This window comes from Etheostoma cragini, chromosome 17 (assembly GCF_013103735.1).
Source record: "Etheostoma cragini isolate CJK2018 chromosome 17, CSU_Ecrag_1.0, whole genome shotgun sequence".
Classification (NCBI taxonomy): Eukaryota; Metazoa; Chordata; class Actinopteri; order Perciformes; family Percidae; genus Etheostoma; species Etheostoma cragini.
In genome coordinates, this window is record NC_048423.1 from 2,174,156 (window position 1) to 2,199,534 (window position 25,379).

The following is a 25,379-nucleotide window of genomic DNA, read 5'->3' on the forward strand; positions in this document are numbered from 1 at the left end:
AGAAATGAAACACTCATGAAACAAGAGTTGATCCACTCTTATACAGTATCTATCTATCTATCTATCTATCTATCTAGCTAGCTAGCCCACTTTCAGGATTGCTCAGTTGTTGTGGGAAATTCCGCCGAATGTCCCTTGTTTCCGCTGGATGTCTGTTACATTCCTCTCTTTGTGTTTGGATTCTAACCTCTGGTGGATCTCAGAGGACTATGGTCACCTGGTCCTTAGATCTCTGCAGGGTAAATCCAGACAGCTAGCTAGACTATCTGTCCAATCTGAGCTATCTGTTGCACGACTAACACAACTTTTGAACGTACACAAAACAAGTTCCTTCCCAAGGCTACTTTGCAGCGGCTCCGTTGCTCCGTCCGGCGCTTAGTGCCACCCATGATGAATGTGATTGGTTTAAAGATATGCCAATAAGCGCCAGAGCTGTTGAGGAAGGTGCAACACTAGACCACTGTAAGAGGAACAAACGCTGCAGTGACTTCCTACTGATTACGTGTCCAATAGTGTTTTATCGTAACACACAAATAATAAGAATTATCAATAATAGTTGCATATTTGCACTTCCACCAGATGAATTTTATTTCCTTTCATAACTGTGGGTTCCAGTAAAGGTTCTGACTTTGTCCACAGTTTTTAAGCAAAATGGGGATGAATCTGCCTCACCATGGGGACACTAAGTGATCAACATAAAGACCGTGTCTATTTTCTCTCCTTTGGAAAAGATTAAAAAATGACCTTATTGAACCGCAAACTTGATTAAAAAAAAAAAAAACTATCTACATACTGGCTGCGGTTAGTCATTAGTGTTAAGAAAGAAGAGCTTGGAAAACGAACATAACCCTGAGGGAGACAGAGGAAAAGAGATCTGTCAGTAAGAAAGTCATTTACAGGAGCTGCTCAGCAGCGTGAGAGGCTGAAAAACCAGAGAGCAGCTACACTTCACAAGTCTTCACACTTCAGACTTATCAAGCCGGTTATAACACGTCCAAAATCAAATTAGTTACAGCCGACAGCTTTGTTTCAGCAGAAGTAATACATTTCAAGATACTGAGCTGAGGGAGACAGTCTAAAAATGTAGATTATTTGATGCTACGGTTCCCCTTTTTATCCTTCAGTCTCGAGCAGAAGTCATAATAAAACATCCAGTTCAGCTAATTGGTTGTTCATCAACAAAACATAACATCCAGATCTGAGCACCCGATTTGCCTCTTGTAGATCACTGTCTTGGTCTTCCAGCTGAACATGGGCTGCAGCAGCCGTCCCCAGTAAACTAAATCAGACAAGCCGAGTGTTCGCTAACTGCCTGCATCAAACGACCGACCCAAAGTAAACAAGTGGCTGGTGAGGAAAGTGGAACATCTACCCGCTAAAGAGACAGATATCCTTCTTAGGAGTTGATGTAGACTAAAAACTAAACCAGAGTAAATCATCGCAAAATCATCTTTCTTCCTGTCTATGTCCGTACCCTTCTCACCTGATAGTGAAAACTCTTAAAGAAATCTAAGAACTATCTTTGACAAACACCTCAACTTTGATCGGCACATTAATTCAGTTGTCCAAAGCTGCTTATTTCAGCTATCTAACATTTCAAAAATTAAGTCATTTTTAACTGCCAAGAACTTGGATTTTCATTTCATCCCGCTATGATTAATGCAAATGTACTTTAGTCATGTCTCTCAACAAAACCTCAATAATCTTCAGCTCATTCAAAATGCCGCAACCAGAGTCAATACCAGGTCAAACAGGACGGAACACATAACACTGATTTTAAAAGCACTTCATTGGCTCCCAGTCCGTTTTAGAGTGGATTCTGGGGCTTGTTTGGGGATATCTGCAAAATATACTGTATACTCAATCTTCTTACCCCATACCAGCCAAAAAGTAACCTGAGACCCTCTGGTAGGTCCCTCTTGGTTAAAACTGAAAACTAAAAGGTGAGCAGGCCCCCCAGTTGTAGAACGACATAGAGAAGATCAGGGATGCCAACACAGTGTCTTCTCTTAAGCCTCTTTTTTTAAATGTATCCAAACATGTTGTCAACACGCATGTGGTCCGGCTGAGTTGCCTGTAAGCAGTTGTTTTCAAGACTAAAATCTGAACTTGCAAGTTATAGTCTGACTTTAGGGAGATTTGTTATTTTGCCGACCACACAGGCATTCGAGAGTTTGTCCTGTGGGATTTTGAAAAATTCATTCTTACTATTGGTCAGGCATTTTCCTAAACTATTTGCACAAAGCTCTCCCACTGCTTAACTAACACACAAACAAAGAGGATATTTTCACATGGCAACAAGACAACATATGCTCAGTTTTATTGCAGTACACCCAAAAGCTCCCAAACTGTAATGTCTTTTAATTTGAGTTGACTGAGCAGCATTGTCCAAGCTATCCAGCAAGCCAAGTTTAATGGACATCAAAACCCATCTTCAGCGGGCTAATGCAACCCAACGACATCTTTAATGACATAATGCAAACCAATGCCGTCTTTGATTAAATAATGCAAATGTAATGTTTCGTTGGGTAATAGAATAATGTAACATAAATTTGTTACTTAATGGAATTACGGGAGCTGCAGTAATCACTTGTCTGACGAGCTAATGCTGACTGAAGGAGGAAATCCCCGCGGTAATGGCCGAGGATGTTCTGGGGCCGTGAGGGACTAAACAAGGTTGTCCGTGTTTCCCCTCTGCTTCTGTCATTGTCTTTCTGTTTGTCTCCATCTGTCCTCTGTCACATCTTCAGTCTGACTTGTTCCCCGTTTGTCTTTCTGGCTCTTTCTGCCCCTCCGTCTGTCTCCTAATGGAGTTCAGGAAGCTTCTTGAAATTTGTTGTCTTTTTCTTTTTTATAAGAGACAAAAAGTGGGAAATTTCCAACTTAAGCAAACTGTGACGTGCACACACACGCACACGCACGCACACAGACACACACGCACGCACGCACACGAGAGACCTCTCCTGAAGGTCGTGTCACAGATTGAATGTTCCCTACTTTTAAAGATAAATCAATCTTCCATTAATGCGGATGGTGTGTGTGTGTGTGTGTGTGTGCGTGTGTGTGTGTGTGTGTGTGTGTGAGTGTGTATGTGTGTGTGTGTGTGTGTGTGTGTGTGTGTGAAAGCCTAAAGTAAAAGCTACATTACTACCTCTGAATGTGTGTGAGGGCTTAAGATACGCTATTGTATTTAATGTAGTAAGGGCTGTGGATGTATGTGGGTTCACTAAAACGTGTGTTTGTTTGTGTTTGTGTGTGTGTGTGTGTGTGTGTATCTGTGCATGTGTGTGTGTGTGTGTGTTCACTCAGACACTCAGATTGCTGATCAATAGTTGTGATTGAAGGGCCCATTAGGCAGCGGAAGCTATAGAGACTGCATCACTCCACATGACAGGCTCTAAGAGAACACACACACACACACGAAAGGTAAAAAATTAAAAGCTTGAGTATGATGAATATGCATTTCCCATAAATACATTTCACAATCTATACCGGCTATGACTATGATTCACAGCACGCACACACACGCACACACAAAGTTTCCCTTTTTCTTTCACGACCAACCTTAAAGAGTCTGAAGTCATTGTTTAGCAAGGGAAGTGAGGACTAAATTAAACACTTCATTCTTTATTCACTTTTTATTCCTATGTTCAATAAAGAATGTTAGGAGTCATTTCCTTTCAGTTATTTTAATACAACAAGCACTTTGTTGTATTTTAGCAGAATACTGAAAGCAGTAATAACGTTATCGTGATATTCTACATTGTGGGATATTCCCTTCATGTCCAGAAGGCCTACAGGATGCTAACTGGAGGCTAACGTTAGCAGCTTGGTCCTGGATCCGTGTTGTATTTGGAGAAGTTTACATTCCACCAATCCTAGATGTCAACTCGCCCACTGGAAAGATGAAAGGTCAACCGAAGACGGTGTTTCGACCAAGTTGTTAAGCTGATGTTATTTAATTAGCTAACTACAACCGATAAAGAGTGTAATTTCAGCTGGAAAAATCAATGGTCACTGAAGAAATGAGAGGCTGCTTTTGTCCAACAGTGTCTAATATCATCAAGGACCAACTGTTTTGGAAATTACAAAGAATTACAATAGTTAACCTGCCACCTTTATCGTAGCTTAACATGCGTAGCGGCAGTTCTCAGAAGGGCACTGTTCATTTAGCAGAAAAGTTGTCTTATATTTTTACTTACAGAAGACGAACATGCGCAAACATGGCATGAAAGATATCGGTTTTTCTCTGATAGGTCATGAGTTATGGCTTCCATTTAATAATGTCATGAAAATAATCATTTTTGTCCTGTGGACAGCAGGGGACAATCGTCAAGAGTTCAATGTTCTCAGTTTTATTAAAGAAAGAAAATTGGATTGCATTGCAACCTCTCTGTAATCTCTGTAGACCCATCTCTTTGTTTCCTTTTATACAATCAGGTAGATTCTCTCTCTCTCTCAAGTTTAGTTTCAATAACAATGTTGCCAAAGCATCAGACAAAACACAATAAATGAATGGTATATGAACATTACCACAACTATAGGATGGAGTTATATTAATTATGTAAATCTATTTCTTTGGCAAATATAAAAAACAAAAATGATTAAGCAATATGAAAAAAGGGTATTTTCTGATAAAACTGTCAAGACACTACAATTTAACATTAGATATTCTAAATACATAGATATTTAAAATGTATCTCTCTCTCTCTCTGTGTATGTGCGTGTAGGAGGAAGGAGACTCCAGTTTCTACTGCGAGCTTTGCGATAAGCAGTATGTGAGACACCAGCAGTACGACAACCACATCAACTCCTACGACCACCACCACAAGCAGGTGAGTCACCGCCTTAACGAGGCACCCCGAGGTCTGCTGCATGCTGCCACGCAACACCTTAAAGCCTCCTGACCGAGGTCATGGATTTATAACATCTCCGGGCTGCGACCAGCACTCTGCTCGGGTTTCTCTTACACACTCTGTGGTCGACAATCTCCCAGAAACACATTAAAACGTCAGCTCTCATGAGCAGTGGGACTGCCAGCGTCTACTGATTGATTTCATGACACGGGAATGCTTTAGATTCACTGTGACTTACAAGGATATTATTAATGTCAATAAATGTGCTTGTAAAATTAAGACATTCCTTCAAACTCCAGAACTTGTCTGAGAATCAACACATTTTTTCAATTTTCTTCATTATCCAAGTAGAGTGAAAGTTGCCTGTACATCTACTGTATTACTGTATTATTATCTACTTACTGTAGTACAAACAGGAAGTGCTAACATCTAATCCGGAATAGAGAGGTGAAGTCTCGCCCCTTTCGGTGAACTTAATAGTACCTTAATTTGGGAAAGAAAAAAAAATTATAGTTTTTTTAATCTTGCCTGAATGTTTGATGCCATAAATAACAAATGCGATGTTTTTCAATATGAAAGATCATTTTTCAACTAAAGAAAGTCTCAGTTTGTCGTCTAACTACTTAAAAACTTAGAAACTGCTCTGTGAACATCTCTCGTCTCGCACAATTTACGTCTCCTAGCTTGATGCTCTGCTTGCTAGCTAGCTAACTAGCTAACTAGCTTAGCATTCCACAATCAATCAAAAAATAATGTCTTTCCCCATTCACTACCGTTCATATTTTTTCCAAATTAAGGTCCCATGGCTGACTCTGCCTCTCTAGAATTTAAATGATGCCAAAATGTAAAAAACAAAACAAAAAAAACAATCAGCTTAAAATGGGGATCAAGATGTAACCCAGAGCTAACTCACTGAATCTATGGCAACATTACACTTCCTGTTTACATCCATATGACAAAGTATAATAATAAGAGGGACAAAATCTATTTTTTAAACCTGGGGACTGTGGCATCTAAACATATTTTAGACAGCTAAAAAAAAGTGTATGTCGGTTTAAGTGTTATGATATATTCATGAAAAACTATCAAACTAACCGACTGAGGCGACGGTAGGTGTTCTGCAAGTTGTAAAGGGTTGTCTGATGGCAAGGTAAAGCAAGGAAGATATTCTAAAAACAAACACTTAATCTGAACTATACAGGAAAAAAGCTGTGTGTGTCTATTTTATCGATTTACTTTAGCAAAAAAAGGTCACTGTAATCTGAGTTTATCAATTGTGAAGGCTGATTGGTATGAAGATTTCTCTTTTTCTTTGTTCTCGACAGTACTCTTTCAGAAGTTGAAGCTTAATCAAATCCTGAAATAAGCAATTTTATGAACTCCTCAGAATCTCCACAGGAAAATATGGTTATTACAATTATATCAATACAGAAAAATATTCACGACAGTAATCTAAGGCATCCTTCTAGGTTAAAATCAACCATCAGTGATTACATAATAACACAGGTAATCATTAGTGATATAAAATAGGAGGACAAATGTCTTATTTGTCTTGATATTCCTGTTCTTTCTCTTATCATTTTTCTGTGTCCAGTGTAAAGTAAAACAGGTTGGTCCTCCATAGCGGGATGTGGAGGAAGGAGACTCTGAGAACTTGCAGCTGTTTGGGTGTATACAAAATTATAGATGCTGGGAGGAATGTATTTGCTGCAATTATCATTTGTTCACTTGCAAGCGATGAAAGAGGCATCATATTTTTCACAGTTAGCTGTGTGTCAGAGTTATTAGGTTTACTTGAGGATGCAGAGCATTTAGGGCATATTGTTCGAGACTGCAACACTTGCAGGAAATGGATTTTCTAGCAGTAATATTCTCTAACACACACACACACCTAAGCTGCCCATCTTTTGGTTCATGGTCAGTCACGGTCCCGTGTTCTTTTGGAAATGAAGTGGTTTGCAGGGAGGCCACGTCACAGGCACTTGATGTGCTGCTGTGACGGATGCAGACTGAGAAAAACGTAGGATTTATCCAGTTTATCCGACATTACTCTGCTTAAAGAGGCTGTTTTTCTAATTGAATATCCAATTTGCACAGTGAGATCTGTGAGTAGCAGGAAGGTGACACGTTATTTGTTCTGTTAGTTCTGCGTTCAGTGCTCTGGAACTGAAAGGAAACAATGCCTCAGAGGTTAAAGAGGGGCTTACATCCACATCTGATGAACTGTGTTAGACACAGTCCTCTCTCCTTGGCACGTTAATCACAAAGACGCTGTTTATTCAACATCCAATGTGCAAAAGTACCAAGTATATCCTATGTTATCAGTCAGTACGTCCGACTAGTGAAGATAGACAGCCCGTTTTCATTTGTCCAAGGTACGGCTTCGTCACGCCCCTCGGCTTCTCATACCGACACACAACGGAACGGCTGTAAAACAATCAGAAAGTAGCATTTTGTTGTTCTGATTCACTGCTTTGTTTGGCGCTCCCTCTCTTCCTTCTTTCCAAAATAGCAAAACTCAGGTATTACATCAGTACTAGTACAGGAAATGATTCCCACTGGCAGAATCAAATAATGCATGAAATGGATTTTAACATCCCACTGTTTTAAAATATCTGCCTCTTAGATTTCTGCCATTTTCATGTAATTGTCGGCAACATTAGAAATGTTTTTTGCAAGTAACAAATTCACTTTATTCGTCCTATGAACAAAAAAAAGTCTACATGTTTTATCGCAAAAGAAGTCAGGTTTTTGGCTTTGACTGTCACTCTGGTGTTGATTTAACACGGTTGTTATTTTTAAGTTCGGTGTTGTTTTTGTGTGGTCTATTATGAGGTTTTCTTGTCATTTCCCCCGTCCACTCCTCACTGTATATGTACACCTTCTAAGAAATGTTGAAGCTACACTGCCAACTTTAAAAAACACAACAACAACACTGTGTCTTCCTCCCTGTCTCTTTGTCCCTCTGTGTTTGTATCTTTCCGCCTGTCTCTGTGTTTTATCTCTCTGTCTATTCTGGTACGTTAATCTATTTGTCGGTTTCTCTGCTCGCCCCGCTGTCTGTCTGTTGTCATCTGTCTGTCTGGGATATGAACCCACCGGTATGTTATTATTATTTGTGACACACACACACACACACAAGCATGCACAGTATCAGTATCTCTGGCTTGCAGACAGTGCTCAGTAAGTGAATTAAGCTGGTCTGTACTAAAGCTGACACTGGCACACACAGACACACACACACACACACAGACACACACACACAATATATGTTCACACAGAACAGATAAAGAATTGCAGAGTGGAGAGACAAACACCCACATTCACAGAAACAAAATGCATCGACATCATTAGATATATTTCCCTCTAAATTTTTCTTTTTAAAATAAAACTTATACCCATACAATTACTGCTGCCACCATTATCTCCACTACCACAAATATTAATGCTCCTAATCTTTGTGCTTGTCCTTCAGCGCCTGAAGGAGCTGAAACAGCGGGAGTTTTACAGAGCGCTGGCCTGCAGGAGGCAGAGGAGACGCAGGGAGGAGAAGAGAGAGCTGAGGAGGCTCCAGAAGCATGAAGAGAGGAGATCGGGAGAGTGGTGAGGAACAGGGCTGCAACCAACCTTCATTTTCACTGTCGATTAAACTATTGATTATTTCCTCAGTTAATAGATTGGTTGTTGGGTCTCTAAACTGTCAGAAAGTGGTGAAAAATGTCCATCAGTGTTTCCCAAAAGCCCAAGACAACGTCCTGAAAGGTCTCATTTTGTCCACAACTCAAAGATATTCAGTGTTCTGTCACAGAGGAGAGAGGAAATTAGAGAATATTCACATTTAAGAAGCTGCAATCAGAGAATTACTCAACCCGATTAATCGATTGTCAAAATAGTTGGCCATTCATCTTTGCAGTTGTAGTGAGTAACCTCCACCTCTACACGGCAACCCAAAGCACCATCCTGGCTCAACAAGCACAGTTATCACTACTTTGGGCTTTTATAAAAACCTAAAACATGTATTAAAAAGATATATGACATAATAAAGGAAAGGGGAGAAGAAAAAACAAAGTGAGCACTTCAATATTTAGTATTATTGGTGCTTTAGCATCTTTTAACTCAGTGTTCTGGTTTCATGGCCCTAAAGTTACATGGTTTATTCTCACCACTCAAATTAACCCTGTTTACAGCAACAACAACAACAACAACAACAATAACTGATCAAACTGACTTACAGCTTATAGCTTTGTGTTTCTGTTACCAAAGAATCCTACCTTTCGGTGTGTACGTGGGTTTGTGCAAAGCTACAACATCTGGGAATTTTTCAAGGTGGGCTGCCAAACAGCGTTGCCCCCACCTGCTGTTAGAGTAAGAAAAAGAAGAAGAAAGAGAAGAAGTACAACCTGCAAGAGAAATAACAAACCAACACAGGGGTCTGGAAGCAGATGATTTGGATGTGGATGCCTCTTGCTAAAAAACATGATACGATGAGAGTTTATCTGGCAAGCTACCAAACAGAAAATTTGTTTTTTCAAAATATACGATAGCCCATGAATGCAAAATTTGAAGCTCAGAGCCGCAAGTCAGAACCTGAAGATGCCCACGCAAAAATAAAGAGAACGTAGATCTCCGCCAGAAAATAGTCCCTGAAGACTCAATCAAACGTCCAAGAGGAGGAGGGAACACCGGTAACACTGTACTTGAAGTTTTCTACATAAGAGTGACATGACACTGTCCTTGACCTTGGGTGTCATTAAGGGGCTTAAATTAAATGTATTATTATTATTATTATTATTATTATTATTATTATGAATATATGACACTCACATGACACAGTAAAGATTCATGGACCTCAACCTTAATCCTAGCAAAAAACCACAACTCTTCATGACAAAACCGATTGACACTTCCTGAAAAAGCGTTCTGTCATAACCGTTTAGGACTTGTTTATGTTTTATGACACATTCATGACAATGTCATGTCACGTTATGTAGAAAACTTCAAGAGTAACTTGAAAAAATCCATGCATGGAAGTTAGAATTTGAAAGCATTTGTGGACCGTTGAGCCAAATGTGTAGACCTATTTAGAAGCACTTTGTGTAATTGACTGACAAAAAAACACAGGAGACAGAGAGAGATCACTAACTAGCTCCCTGGTTACGACAAGCGTTGGCACAGCAACCGATAAAATGCATCTTGCCATGCTTAATGGGGATAATCAGCATCAGTGGTGTAGTCTACGCAACTATATCCTAGGAAAGCTCCAGGATTTAAAAGTGCCCCATGATACGCAACATACTTTCCATTGTGTTTTTGATATATTTAAAATGGTCACCTGTGTTTTCTTCTTCACATAGGCTAAATAAAGGTACTTCCACCGTACATTGGTACCCATAACAGTGTATCCAAATACAGGAAATTAAGTAGTCAATGCTCCCAAACACCCAAACAACCCACTATGATATGTGCCCCAACCCCAAAAGGCAAATTACACACACACACACACACACACACACACACACACAGTACAGTATACTCACTACAATGCATTAATTAGACTACACTGATCAGCATGGCTGTTAAGTGTTTCTGACCAATCACGTCGTGTTGCTGACCCGTTGGTTGCAGACAGTTGTGTATCGGTAAGATGGGTAGGATGGGTAGGATGGGTAGGATCCGGAGGATCAGTAGGATCAGGAGGATCGGGAGGATGGGTAGGATCGGGAGGATGGGTAGGATGGGTAGGATGGGTAGGATCGGGAGGATCAGTAGGATCCGTAGGATCGGGAGGATCGGTAGGATCGGTAGGATCGGGAGGATCAGTAGGATCTGGAGGATCAGGAGGATCGGTAGGATCGGGAGGATCGGGAGGATCGGTAGGATCGGGAGGATCAGTAGGATCCGTAGGATCGGTAGGATCGGGTGGATCGGGAGGATCGGTAGGATCGGGAGGATCGGTAGGATCGGGTGGATCGGGAGGATCGGTAGGATCGGGAGGATCGGGAGGATCAGTAGGATCTGGAGGATCAGGAGGATCGGTAGGATCGGGAGGATCGGTAGGATCGGGAGGATCAGTAGGATCGGTAGGATCGGGTGGATCGGTAGGATCGGGAGGATCGGTGTAGGATCGGTAGCATCAGGAGAATCGGTGTAGGATCGGTTGCATCAGGAGGATCGGGAGGATCGGTGGGATCGGTAGGATCAGGAGGATCAGTAGGATCGGTAGGATCGGTAGCATCAGTAGGATCAGGAGGATCAGTAGGATCGGTAGCATCAGGAGGATCGGGAGGATCGGTAGCATCAGGAGGATCAGGAGGATCGGTAGGATCGGGAGGATCAGGAGGATCAGGAGGATCGGTAGTATCAGGAGGATCGGGAGGATCGGGAGGATCGGTAGGATCGGTAGGATCAGGAGGATCGGTAGGATGGGTAGGATCGGTAGGATGGGTAGGATGGGTAGGATCAGTAGGATCAGTAGCATCAGTAGGATCGGGAGGATCAGGAAGATCAGGAGGATCGGTAGTATCAGGAGGATCGGGAGGATCGGGAGGATCGGTAGGATCAGGAGGATCGGTAGGATGGGTAGGATCGGTAGGATGGGTAGGATGGATAGGATCAGTAGGATCGGTAGGATCAGGAGGATCAGTAGGATCCGTAGGATCGGGAGGATCGGTAGGATCGGTAGCATCAGGAGGATCAGGAGGATCGGGAGGATCGGTAGGATCAGTAGGATCAGTAGCATCAGTAGGATCGGGAGGATGGGTAGGATCGGTAGGATGGGTAGGATGGGTAGGATCAGTAGGATCGGTAGGATCAGGAGGATCAGTAGGATCCGTAGGATCGGGAGGATCGGTAGGATCAGTAGGATCAGTAGCATCAGTAGGATCGGGAGGATCAGGAGGATCAGGAAGATCGGGAGGATCGGATCGGCTGTCAATGCCATTTTCAGATTTTCACCAAAGCGTGCCAGGAGGCGAGACACAGGAGAGCGTGGCCAAATTGATTTTCAGCTGGATTTCAGCACTACCCTCCTCTCGTCTCCTTCTTTCCTCTTATTGTCTTCCTTCCCTCTTTATTTCCTTATGCTTTTAATCCTCTCCTTTCCTCGCTGTTGCTTTTTGTCCTTGTTCCTTTGGTTTCACCCCGTTTCTTCTCATCTTTTCCTCTCTTTATTTTTTACCTCTCCTTGTTTCTTTCTTCCTCTCCCCTCATTTCTTTCCTTCTGTCCCTTTCTCGTCCCCTCTTCTTTCTTCCTTTTCTCCTCTCCTCTTTTCATTTGTTACCCTTTAGTCCTCACCTCTCCTCCATTCCTGTACACTTCCTCCTTCAATCCTCTCCTCCACATCCTTCTCGTTTCCTTTAAATTTATTCATTTATTTAATTTGTTTGATCCTTTTCATCCCCACTTCCCTCAACATCCTCTCCTCTTTCCTTTTGTTCTTTTATCTTTTCACATCTTTCCCTCTCCCCCTCTCTTTTCATTCTTTTTATTCATGCCTTTTCTCCTACTCTTGCTTACCTACCTAGACCTGCTTTCCTTCCTTCCTTCCTTCCTTCGTTCCATCCTCTCCTCTACACCCATTTTTTATGTTTCATCAACTCATTTATTTCCTCTTCCTTTCTACTTGTCCTTTCCGCTCATCACTTGTTTCCTCCTTTCCATTTTATTGGTTTCCTTTCATCCTCACTTTTCTCTTATCCTCATCTCTTCTTTCCTTTCCTTAATCATGCGTCCCCTCTCGTCCCCTCCTCCTTAAATTCCTTTCCACTCATAAATGTCTCCTTTTCTTTCTCCTTTATTTCCTTTTCTGTCCTATTTTTCCTTTCGTCTTTATTACTTTCCTCCTATATATTTTTTACTCCTTCCTCATTACTTTCTCTTATTCTTGCCATCATTTTGCTCTTTTCTTTTTGTCATCTTTCATCCCTACTTTCCACTCTTCCTATCTTGTTTTCTTTTGTCCTTTCCTCACCTTTTCACTTCTTTCCTTCTCTCCTCTCCTTAGCGCTCCAGGTTCTGGTCCCATGTTCCGGTCCACCACAGTGGCGGTGGAACCAGCCAACCAGACCAGACCGGACTCAGAGCAGAACTGGGGCGACAGCAACCCGAGCAGCGCCACAATGGGAACAAGTAAGAACTTGGCATGTACTCCGCTGCATGAATAGTTTATGAGTATGTGTTTGATTTTGCTGATGGAGATATCACTCTTGATATTGAGGAATTAAACTGAGTGTGGTCCGCTGCAGTATGCTGAAATATCTTTACTGACAGCAGACTTAAGAATGGCTCTGAAACCTTTGTGTAATGGGAAAATGCACAGCGATGAGAAATTACGGTTTAGCGACCAAGTGCTACACAACCGAACAAGTGGAACAATGATTTAGTCAATGAAATATTGTTCCCGGGGGGGGGGGGCTCGGTCACAGTAGCAGAACCAGACTGAAATCAATTGCTTTCAATAGAGTTCAACACTGGTGAACTTTTCCACATGAATTTCTGCTGTTGACCAATTGCAAACGGTCTTGACAGTGCTGACCTTTAAGGGAATAGAGTGAATAAAGGAAGCTATCGTATTAGCTGAGTCACTCCACCCTATATAACTGCTCTGCTGGGAGATCAAACTGCTCCACGGTCCACAAAAGAGATGCAGCATGGTTTGCAGTTAGTCATGACAGAGGAGTGGATTGTACATATATACGTTCCTTTAAATTTAAAGGGGCGAGGAAGATTTCTGGTTGTGCGTTAAGGGTTTGTGGTCTAGCTATAGAGCCCGCCGTAGGCTAAAACACATCTGGTGCACATCATTAAGGAAGCTGAAGAAAGGCTTGGTAATCTTATTTTCCCACGTATATAGGAATGCCAACACCCTCGCAAACCCTATGCACAAACTCCACTCTTATCTCTACACTCTTTTTATTTCTACTTTTGTGGTGATTTTTACTTTTCACACTAAGATCAGCAAAATTCAAGTTCATTAGGTCCAGTACTTTGTCCTTCCCATTCATTTCAAGGTAGACTATTAGAAACACTTGTCAATATAGCACAATTCAAGTCCACAGTACCACAAACAGCCTTCAAAACCACCATGAAGTTGAATCAACACCTCTCAAAAACACTTTCAACAAAAACTTAACCTTAAGAATGAGTTTGGAGTAATATTTTCCAGGTAAATGTGTCATTCCGTCTGAATCTCTTCTGATTCAGGAGGTGACATGCTCCCTTCAGTCTATCTCAAGTGGATTTTGGGGTGCAAGATTATTTCTTTTTTTTTAATGAAGAAAGCATGAGCATGAAGGAATAGGAAGCAGCGTTCCTGTGGTGTTAAAGTATCAAATCGTCACCCGGTCTTTTTCTGAAAATAGTAAAGAAAAGAAAAAGTCTCTGCTCATTTTGCAGTTGAATCCGAAGGAAAAGTTCGACAACTGCATTTAACGGGCGAGCATCTCAGAGTGATTAATGCATTTTCACATTTAGTATTGGAAGAGTAATGATTCATTTGAAGAATTCCCTTCAATAACCCGATGGTTGAACAAAAGAGGTTTCTTGTGTGAGTGGTAGGCACATTCTGGATTACTTTTAAAGTTATTAGTTGTCTGGAAACCTTCACTCAAGAAATGATTTGCCTAAATCATCTGCCATACTGAGAGAGTATAGACAGAAGAATGTCTGGCAACATGTTGTGCTCCAAAGTGGATGTAAATTTCAAATTGCAATAAAACCCTTAATCTTAATTTGTTTCCCTCCATTTCTAAGTAAGCCACACATTCATCCCTGTGCTTATGTTTCTGTTAAGTCCATCCTACACCCATTAATTCAATTCAGATGTGTTAAAAGCAACTAGCCATAATGGCGAAGAGCCAGAACACTGAATAAATGCATACAAACTTACTGTATGGGGAGTCTTAAAAATGAATGCTATTCTTCTACATGTATCCCTCCCTACCCCCTTCATTTTTAATCAAATTCGGCAGATAATCCTGTTATGTTTTGCATGCAAATGTAATCAGTTTCAGCTGCTCTAATTCTTTCTGCTCTCCCCTCCATCTAGATCCTCAAACATCGCTGATCCAGCCCTTCCTTCCCCTGGACCCTGCACTGGAAACCAGACTCCTGAGCAACACACAGTGGGCGTACGACCCAATGGACACCAACAGCACTCAGACTTCTGCTAATGAATCCAGTATCCTCAACGAGACCCAAATGGACTACAATGACCAGACCACAAATATCAACACTACCAAAACCAGGCACTTTAACAAGATCCCTTGGGCTCACAATTATTTAAGCAACCCCATTACTCCCAATAACATCCCAAAGACTGCCACCAATACCGCCACTAACGGTTCCATTTTCAGCACAACCACCGTGACCAACTTCAGCAAGAAAATCCCTCCCGCCATTACTACTAACATGGCCGACATCAACAGTGGCAGAGCAGTGTGTGGACCAAGCGTCCAGTCCTTCCGCAGCAGCAGAGTCCGTCCCGTGTCCTTCTCACTGCCCAAAAGGAGCTGTGTCCTCCTCCACCAATCAGCTGCCGTGTTCATCCAAGCCGGGCGAGGCTCAGGCTTGTCGGGGAAGCAAGAAAGTTTGACAGTGCAAGAAAGAATCAAAGATCCAGTGGAGAAAGTTGCAGATCAGCAGCTCAAATCTTCAGCATCTGCAGACGTGGACGTTGTAGGCGTGGGTCACTCGGACACTGGAAACCAGTGCAGTGTGGACATTAAAATGGATATCCTGCACTCTGAGGCAGGAACCAATATGTCTCCTGAGAGGGGAACTGGAGGACTCTCTGGGACTGGAGCCCAAGTTTCTTTATTTAATCGCAATGTAATCAGAGTTGAGGACTTTGTTAACAGTGGGAATGGAACCCAGCCCTCCTTATGTAACGACAATGGGACTGGAGCCCAAGTCGGCAGGGAAAGTGGGACTAGAGCTCATCATTGTTTAAAAAGTGGGCTACCAGGACAGATATCTGACATTGTAAGCACAGTTGAAGCTAAAGATTCAGTATGCAGAGACAGCGAGGCTGAAACCCACAACAATGTGGCCAATCATACAGAGTTAAACCCCACCCAAGAATTGAAAGATCCTCTTTGTCCTGCCACATATCAGCAAACATCCATTTCTGGTGTTTTAAATGGCACCAAAGAGTCTTCAAGTCAAACGCAGCCCAAAGAATCAAATTTCTCTCCGTCAAACGGGGCTAAAGAATCAACTTCTTTGCCTACAAATCGCCCTAAAGAGCCGTTTTGCCGCGTCCTGAGCAGAGACGGTAGCCGGGTTCTTCTCTGGCCGTCGGAGATGGTCAGCTACACCAAGACCTTGCCCTCCATCTCCTACAGCATAAACCCTCTACTGTACGACTTCAGAGCACATAACAAGGCCAAGGAAGGGGGTGAGGAAAAGAAAGGAGGGCTAGGGGAAGGGAGGGAGAGAATAAAGCAGTCTGTGATCAAACAACCTGACTGCCAACAGAGGCAGGAAGCTATGGAGGGAGGAAGGCAAGTGAAGATAGATGAAAGGGAAGAAGGAAGACAGGCAGGTAATCCTATGGAACCTCTAGCCCATTGTAGCAGCCGCGGCGGTGCGGTTCCGGGACAGTGCGGCTGCCGCGATGAAAGCGCTTTAAAATTAGTTCCAGTTTCCGCAGAGTGCCACCTTGCACCGACACAGGGCCTTCAAAAAACAGGCAGGAAGAGGAGGAGGAAGAGGAGGGGAGGGGTGAGGAGAGGAATGAGGAAGAGGGGTAGGAGAAAAAGAGGAGAGGAGACAGAAAGAGGGAGGACAATAAGTAACATTTCTGAGAACCAGATGTTTGAGGGGAGAGGAGACGAGAGGTTGAAAAGAGAGGGCAGCGAAAAAGAGGAGAGGAGAGAAAAAGGCCTATTAAGTAATCTTGCAGCGCATCGGCTGGTAGGAGGGAGAGAAAAGAAGATGAGGGGAGACGAGAGAAGGATAAGAGGAGATCAGTCAGAGCAAGAGAGGGCAGGTAGAAATGACGAGAAGAGAGGAGCGCTATTAAGTAATCTTCCTGAGAATCGGTGTAATCGGTGTAACCAGCTGTGTCTGCAGGTGAAAAGGGAGGCCAGCAAGCATCAATCCCAGCAATCAGCCTCCGGGTGGGGCCAGGGGCTCAGAAAGCTCCTCCGTAGGGGTGCAGCATGTAACTCAGTGATTAGCCCCGTCCCTGGGTCTGTTATAGAGACGCCATGCTGTCCTGCAATTACACTTGTGCCTGCTCAGAATCACAGAGAGACGGGGGAGATACACAAAAATACACAAGCAGGGAAGCACGAAGGGCACAGAGATGAAGAGCAAAGGAATCTGAGCAAGACAGAGATAAGAGCCGTTCAGGATGCTGAAGAAAACGCGTGCAACCTAGTGATTAGCGGCGTTTCTTTTCCCTGTCGAGAAGCAGCAGGCGAGCCAGAAATTTGTCTTGCTCCTACACCTCATACGGAAACAGCATGTGATCCAGCGATTAGCCTTGTCCCCGCACCCTTTAGAGGAACAGCATGTAGTCAAAGACAAACAATACCTGCAGCGAGCAGCCATCCTGCGTTAAACATGACCCTCCCTGGCGATGCAATTTTGATGTCAGAGAGAGCAGAAACAGCCGGCAAGAGAAAGACAGAATCGCCTGAGGCCGGTGAAACGCCAAAGAAAAAACGGAAAAGGGGAAGGAGACAAACGAGAAGAGTTGTATGTGTTTTGAGACAGGAAAGGGCTTGTGGTGGGTTGAAGACGGACACCACAGAACTCAACAAGACTGGGACACTTCTGGACAACTGCCTGGGCAGTCCAGAGGGCAACAGGACGGAGAAAAACACTGACTGCCACTTTCTGTCCGGGATGAAACACCGTCTGTGTCATGAAACAAATAACAGCGAGGGAACATCTACCTGTAACAGCGCTGACAAACTGAAACACCCCCACTACTACCACTGCGATGACAGTAAAGGCGGCAACTGCAGTGCCGATGACTTCCGTCAATTTATCTCTGATGCCTCTGTAGGCGAGCAAAAGAGGATGTGCTGGACTGAGAATCCTTTAAGTGACTGTCACACCTGTAGCACACCAAGTATCCACAGTCAGTGCAATGAAAAGTGCAACAGAGATGGAAAACATGACGTCGCTCACGACAATCCTCACGCCAAACACAATCCGAGCTGTGGCGGCTGTGAGACGGACAAAGACGAGGATCATTCTCGTGATCACGTGGACAAACTTAACCCTACCTGTAACACCATGGACACACCTGTTGACTTCTTTACCTGCAGCACCAACGAATCACATGCTGACCACTGTCAATGTGAAAACAAGACAGCAAAGAGTGAAAAAATGGCTAACTACACTGACAAAATAGCAGCTTTTTGTGGGGAGAGCTCAGATTGCAATGACTGCTCAAAGTGTAAAACAAAGGGCACATGTCATCACACTGGTGATTTTAACCAAACGAATGACAAAAGGGGGCTCAGTGAGGAGGATGAAACCAAACCGCAGTGTCACATTCAACACAAACACAAAAACAACCTCTCCTCTCTGGCATTTGATTACCAAACTAGCAGTGGCATTGATCCTGGACAGGCAGAGGGCTGTGGTGATATGGACGGTGGTCAGTGTGATTATCGTGACAGTAATCATGGCTCTGATTGTAATCACTGTGCTCATGTTGTCAAGAACGACGCCAGACGCACAATGGAAGCTGTCGCTCTCGTGAGCGTACGTACGGAGCAGAGAGAGGCGGAAAGAGATGCTGAGAGGGAGAGAAAGGAGGAGGAGGAGAGACAGATGGAGAGGAAAAAAGTAAAGGAGAAGCAAAAAGAGTGGGAGAGGGAGTGGGTGAGGAGGAAGGAGAAAGAAAGGGAGGACAGGGAGAGACGGAAGGAGATAGATTTTGAACATCTCTACACGGAGAAGAGGCCTCGTTTTCCTCACGCCATCCCTCCGCAGTGCATCCCCCTCCACGCTCCCCTCCTCCTCCCACCTTCCCTCTCCTCCTCTTTCTCCTTCCGCCACACCATCATCCAGCACCACCTCTCCCTCCTCCCCCCTCCGTCCCACCTCCCCGTTCATTCATACCCTCATCTTCTCCCCTCTTTTTCCCCACATCTCTCTCCTCTCACTCTTAATCCGCCTCCTGCTCCCCCCCCACCACCACCACCACCACCTCATCATCATCCTCCTCTCCATCCGTCTTTCTACTCCGCGTCCCCCATCCCTTTCCTGGATGCCACCGGTCCTTATCCCTTAGCAACCGCGTTTCATCCCATGCAGAGTCCCCATCCGTCTCTGTATCCGCGGCCGCATCCCGCGGTCATGCCCTTACAGGTGTTGTTCTAAAAAGAAACAAAGAAAGAAATAATTCTCATTAAAGGTACATTCTCCCATTTTTTCCAAGACAACCGTTGTCAACCGGGTGAAAGCAGTTTGCATGTGTCGTTATACATGCATTCTCTAATTTACAATTTCACGAAGACTGAAGTAGAAAAACAAAGCCAATCTTTCTTAAAGCCAAACCCTTCATCACTCCGTCCAAACACTCAAAGCACTGATTCACACATGAAAAAAAAATGATGGCTAATTATCTTCATCAGTTAGAATCCCGCTCTAAATGAGCCTCAGGTGTGCAGCCAGTGGTATCGCAGTGGGGAAACACAGCTGGGCTCATTTCCCTCGGCAGAAATCAGTCGACGCTCCCATTTTGCATTTTAAATCAACGATTTGCTCGGTTTGAAATCATGTTGGAAACTATGGTGGGTGACTTTAAAAGGACAAATATATCCTCAGATATCTTCAATCTATGATATTAAATGCAGAATTTTCTCTTTCTGGTTGAAATTTACATGTTTCCTCCCTGAGAGCCTCTGCTACATTTTCCTACTTTGAATGACTTTCTCAGCTGGAGGTTATTAAGAGCTGGTGGCCTGCATTACTTTGTGAGAAAGTCTATTTTCCCAATAGAGGGTTTCTATAAAAAGGTGGAAACAAGATCCTGGGGCTTTCTGTGCAAAATTAAAATTAAAATCAACATATCTGCTACTTTACTGAGTGGTACAATTTGAGTGCCTCATCATTTTAACAAAGACTAAACAATCTTTTTTTCACAAACTCTGAACAGCACCAATGTGTATTCAACTTTAGCTTAAAAAAATGCTCCAATTACATAATAGCCATGTCCCGATTCCTTTCTACATACTAACAAAAGTGAATGAAAGGTGTCTGTGTGGGCTAAATTAAGTTGTTTTTTTTGGTGCGTTGATGGACACCATTATCCTTATTATTATTTACATTTACCCTACTATTATACTGTTCCACACTGCATTGCATGAAAGACATTGAGAAGCTGCTAACAGCTGGAGATTAATAAATGATTATGGTAAAAAAAATAAAAAAAAATAAAAATGGATCCCTTTAGAAAACTGAGTAAAATCCTTGGGAAAAACATTTTGTTTTCTCTTTGGTAAGTTTTACTGCCAGTGGCATTTTAAAGAGGCAGTTTGATTGACGGCCAATGGAATAAATCTGTTAGCACAGAATAGAAAAGTCCATAAAAAGGAGAACACACTGTAGACTTTTAGTTTGTATGTGATACAGCTTGTCTTATTGCTGCATACAGGCACACTGATTCTGTCACTAGTGTATAAATTATAAATTATATCTCAGCCTCTTCTAAAGTGTATTTCTCTTTGTGTGAGAGTTGAACGTCGGAGCAAAATGTTAAGTTGGAAACAAAGCCTTTGCTTTTTGATTCTGAGGGGGTGACTCAAGCGTCTGACCTTTACTCTTCATGTTTTCGACAGATTTTCTGCCATCTCGTCCATTGCAGCTGCACTAAAAATAGCCCAAAAGTGCTTTACACTTTACACATAATGACTCATGCAAAGAAACAAAGGCCAAAACACACGCAGAGAGTGATTCAGCAAGTCTTGGGACCCATCCGGCTTCAACAGGGCTGTGTCCCTGGGAGCGGCGGACGTGGAGATGAAAATTTGATTGTCAAGTAATCAGAAAACAATCCCCCGGTTGTCATTCATTGGTAGCTTGTTGCAGTAGGACAGGTGATTTTCCATCCTGTGTTCCGCGAATGAAACAACACCAAAGCATCTCAGCACTTCGCAAATTCAGTCCCAACTTCTCATTCATGTGCGGGAAGGTTCAAAGAGTTCCTTGCTGGCAGTACTTTTCCATGTGAACAGCCCCTCAGGGTGGATTTTTACTTTAAAGCTAAGGGTTAAGCGTGGAGCCGCCCTTCTTACTTCAAATCTTATTTAGAGTCTTACTTTTAGTCACTAAGTGAAGCAGAAATACCTCACAAATAACACAATGTGCAGAGTGTCGCTTGACGCTTAGACTTTGGCAGGAGGAATGACGTGCACCACATTGTTTTTTCTCATCCATTTTCTCTCACTCATCTGAAGTTGAACATCTGGCTCCGATGGCTTTGGGGCATAACTGGCAGCGCCTACCCATCTCAGCGACTGTAGATCATACCGGTGCAGGCCGCAAACAAAACAAATAAAAAGTATGCATGAAAATTAGACTACAAGAAGCAGATGTTAGTGGGCGAATCACCATCATTATTCTCAGTTAGACTTTCATGCAGCACTGTAAGGAATATCTCGGTGGTATTGATCCCAGAACCCTGGACACACACTGTTTAATGCATTAGAGTTGTCAGTGGCAGCCCTACACACTCTGCCTGCTCTCCCAGAGGTTACCAGATGATCCTGAATGCGTTCGTCATGTCGCTATGGTGACACTATGGAGCCCAGGGTGCAGCTTTTGCTTATTTTTTAGGTGTTTATGTAAAGGTAGCGACTTGAAACTCACGACTTCATGTACTTATAGTCTTGGAGTGCAAGAAAATGACGGCAGAATCCTATTAGCCGGTGTGACAGCACTCCTCATGTGTTCTCTCGCTCTGTACCGCAAGGAGTTGGAAACCATATGTTCTTTATGAACATAGGTTTTATTTATTATTGTGATATAACCGTGTAAATTAGAGAAGAAAATACACTGTTATTAGATGTATTTTTGTAGAGAAGCCTCAGTTGAATGAGGCCCAGTTTTGTATCATGTACTCTGATGCTATTTTAGCTAGTAAATAAACTCCACACCCACGGTATTATTTGTCCTCCTGTTAAAGCTGTTATATGTTCTTTAAAGTCCTTGTAATCAATGAATGGGTTTAAAGGCCATGTTTAATGTCTGTCAGAAAGCTGTTTTTACCTCTAGTTATGTCTAAGAAATGTCTTGCGATCCTGATAAACTAATATTTGGCTACATTTTTCTTGTGTGTAATCTAATTTCAGCAGACTCATATCTACAGATATTATCCCTGGTAATAAAATAGATCTAGTCATACAATTGAGACAAACTCTCAACTCTTAAAATGGAAATAAATCAGTTGACTGGATACCTGTGTGTCTTGTTGTCACTTTTTTTCTTTTACAGATTAAAAATTGTCAGCAGACAAATGTGTAAATCGAAGAAAGACAAATTGTACGTAGCTCATTCAGAGAATATTTTTATCATGTTTCAAACTAAAGTGTTATGGTATGTGTGTGTGTGTGTGTGTGTGTGTGTGTGTGTCCGTGTGTGTGTGTCCGTGTGTGTGTGTGTGTGTGTGTCCGTGTGTGTTTGTGTGTGTGTCTGTGTGTGTGTGTGTGTGTGTGTCCAGAAGGCTCTCTAACAGCTGGGACAATCATGTTCAATGACTAAAATAGCGTCAAAACTCAACATGTTCAACACCTGGGGCTGTGTGAGTGTTTCTTTCATGTGGACAATATTTCCATCTGTGTGTGTGTGTGTGTGTGTGTTATGAAAGCAACAAATGCAGCGAGTGTGACAAGGCAAGTTCACTTTATTACGGAATCAACGGTTCTCAGTAATTCGGTTTGGTGACCTTTAAAAACCAACACAAAATCCTTCTGACATTAAAACTTGACTTCATGGTATTAGTTTCAAAATGTCTGTGCTTTGTGTGTGTGTGTGTGTGTGTGTGTGTGTGTCTGTGTGTGTGTGTGTGTCTGTGTGTGCGTGTGCGCGCCCGCAAGATGGCCCTGAACTCAGCTTGTTACGGTCTTTGTAATTTCTTTTTCACCACACGCTTCCCAGTAAGGTTGTTGGACCTCTCGACTGAGGCACTTTACGGTGAATGAGTCGATATACTCCTTATGGTTTGCTTCCTTTTCTTTACAACCACAGAAACTACTCAGCAGCGAGTTAAGAAAACCTCAGTAGTGGCCTATTGTGTACTTTGGTACTTTGTCAGGGGGCAAAGAGACAAAGCTCTTTAGAAACACATCCATTAATGAACCATTGTGGCTTTCTTTTCTCTCTTTGGGCTTAACAAAACACCAAAAAATGTGTATTGTCATTTACACACACACACACTATACACACACACACACACACACACACACACACACACAATGAATGACAAAGAAAAAAAATCTTTAAAAACTCCTTTGCGCTGCCCTTAAAAGGTACAACAAAGAACAACACAAGGCTCAAGAAGATCATAGCCAGAGTCCTGGGTGGAGGTCTAACCAGTCGATACCTAAAACACCTGCTTGGGTGTCCAGGGCCTTTAATACTCAATTATCAGATGGAAGAACTTATAAATGGTATAATAGACAGATGCTGTATAATTTCAACCAGACTTGTGTAAAAACCGTAATTTGTAATTATTTTATCATCGTGTGAGTACACAGTCCTTCTGTTCGGTTGTGTCAGCAGCTTTCCTGAATAAGAAGTGAGTCCCTGATGACAGTTTAGTTAAATCTCTGCAAAATGTTGCATTAGATCACATTATTTTTGTCAAGTCCTTTGTTTTTCTTTGAAAAGCTGCTTTTCTGTGTACCTAACATTGGCAACAACAGCTGATTTACATTTGTCTAAGCAGTTTGCTAGTTTAAGTTTCATTTTGCTTTAAGAAAAACAAAATGTATCATGGGGGGGGCATGGGGGGGGCATTACTGTCAACAGAAGTGATCCCTAATGAATTAATGTAAAATACAAAGTACCACAAGAGAATTATGAGACAACATCCTTTGGAGACTTGAAGAAAAAAGAACAAGTCATTATATACCATGAGACAACATAGATTTGTCAAAAATCATCGATATGGTACCTTGATTTGTCCGGTTTTAATTCAGTGAGTTTGTCAAAGTTGGAAGTTTTTGTCTAGAAAAAGATTTTTTGTGTGAATTTGTAGGAATTGTACATTTCCATATAACATTACATATACTATGATACAAGATGGTATCCATATAGACCAACACATAACAGATCCCATGCTTCAAATACAGCATGCCGGCCACTAAAACTTCTCGAGAAAGAAAGAAAAATAGTGAGCAGATCTCTGGTTTCGCAGCTGTAATACAGTAACTGCGGACGTAAGAGAGGCCCGTGTGGGGCACAGGGCATGAAAGAATTCTTCACAACGCCGCATGCACGACGAATAAACCCAAAAGCAACAACTCTTAGAGGGCGAAGCCTACACAAAATAGAACTAGAAGACAATTATGAGAAAACCTTTGGTAATTTGGAGAAAAAAAAACAATGCAAACATACTGCAAAATGCCTCCCTAGTAACAGTAGGGTTAGGTTACATGTCATCATATCCCATGAGCAATAGAGATTTGTCAAAAAGCAGAGATTTGTTACCTTGATTTTGGCAAACTGACTGCATAGCCTATATCATATACAGTCTGTATAGTCTCTCAACACAAACAGAACCATGACTTGGTGGTTAAATCATCAACAGGAAGATTTTATGCTGCTCTCTGTCTATTAAAAACGCTGCATAATGTAATTCATTGCAGACCGTAAACCAGACATGTTGAATGATGTTTGAACACTATAACAGACTTAAAATCACAGTTTAACTGCATTTCAGAGTAGCTTTACTTGCTTTCTTTGTTTTATGCATTTCCTTTGGAGAAAAGGATTTGGGGGCAAGCGATGACGGCAAGATGCAATCCAGAGGATGAATGTAGGGATAAAACTGAAGATAGAAAGGTAGTTTTAGGTAGCTTTGTCAGGCTGAAAAGGCTGAATGGCTCCAGGGAAAGAGAAACTTCAAAATCATTTTTGCTTTGGACTTTAAGCTTTTCAGCGATACATCTGTGTGAAGGCATACTAAAAAACAAAAGGAAGGCCATGTGGTGACAGATTTGTTCACTCAAAAAATTATTTTGAAGTTTTTGGGGAATACTTAAACTTTTTTTTTCATCTACTATATTTATCTGAGCAGTAAACTTCTGAATAATTCACGACACATCGCTGATGTCAAGTAAACGATACAAAATGAGAAATAGCTCCTTCAGCTTCATAACTTTTAGACATCTGAAGAGCACGAGATAATTTTCTTAGCCAGTAAAGGAGCATGTAATCCCCCCTTTTGTAGGCCCTTAAATGTACTATCTCCAGCTATGGAGATTTCCAATTTTGAAGATTTAACACTGTGACATAGAGCAATTTTCACAATGAGCACTTTCAACTTCAAGACTATA

At 42.3% G+C, this 25,379-nt stretch overlaps 1 protein-coding gene across 1 annotated transcript in view; it reads left to right on the forward strand.

Annotated features, from left to right (window-relative positions):
- Nucleotides 1-22,273, forward strand: part of LOC117960294 — a 66,694-nt gene extending 44,421 nt beyond the window's left edge. Inside the window, exons 2-5 of the mRNA XM_034898106.1 lie at nt 4,731-4,835; nt 8,332-8,459; nt 12,860-12,984; nt 14,903-22,273. Of these exons, the coding sequence (XP_034753997.1) occupies nt 4,731-4,835; nt 8,332-8,459; nt 12,860-12,984; nt 14,903-19,200 (4,656 nt within the window). The 3' untranslated portion in view covers nt 19,201-22,273. The remainder of the gene's footprint in view (nt 1-4,730; nt 4,836-8,331; nt 8,460-12,859; nt 12,985-14,902) is intronic.
- Nucleotides 22,274-25,379: the final 3,106 nt, after the last annotated feature.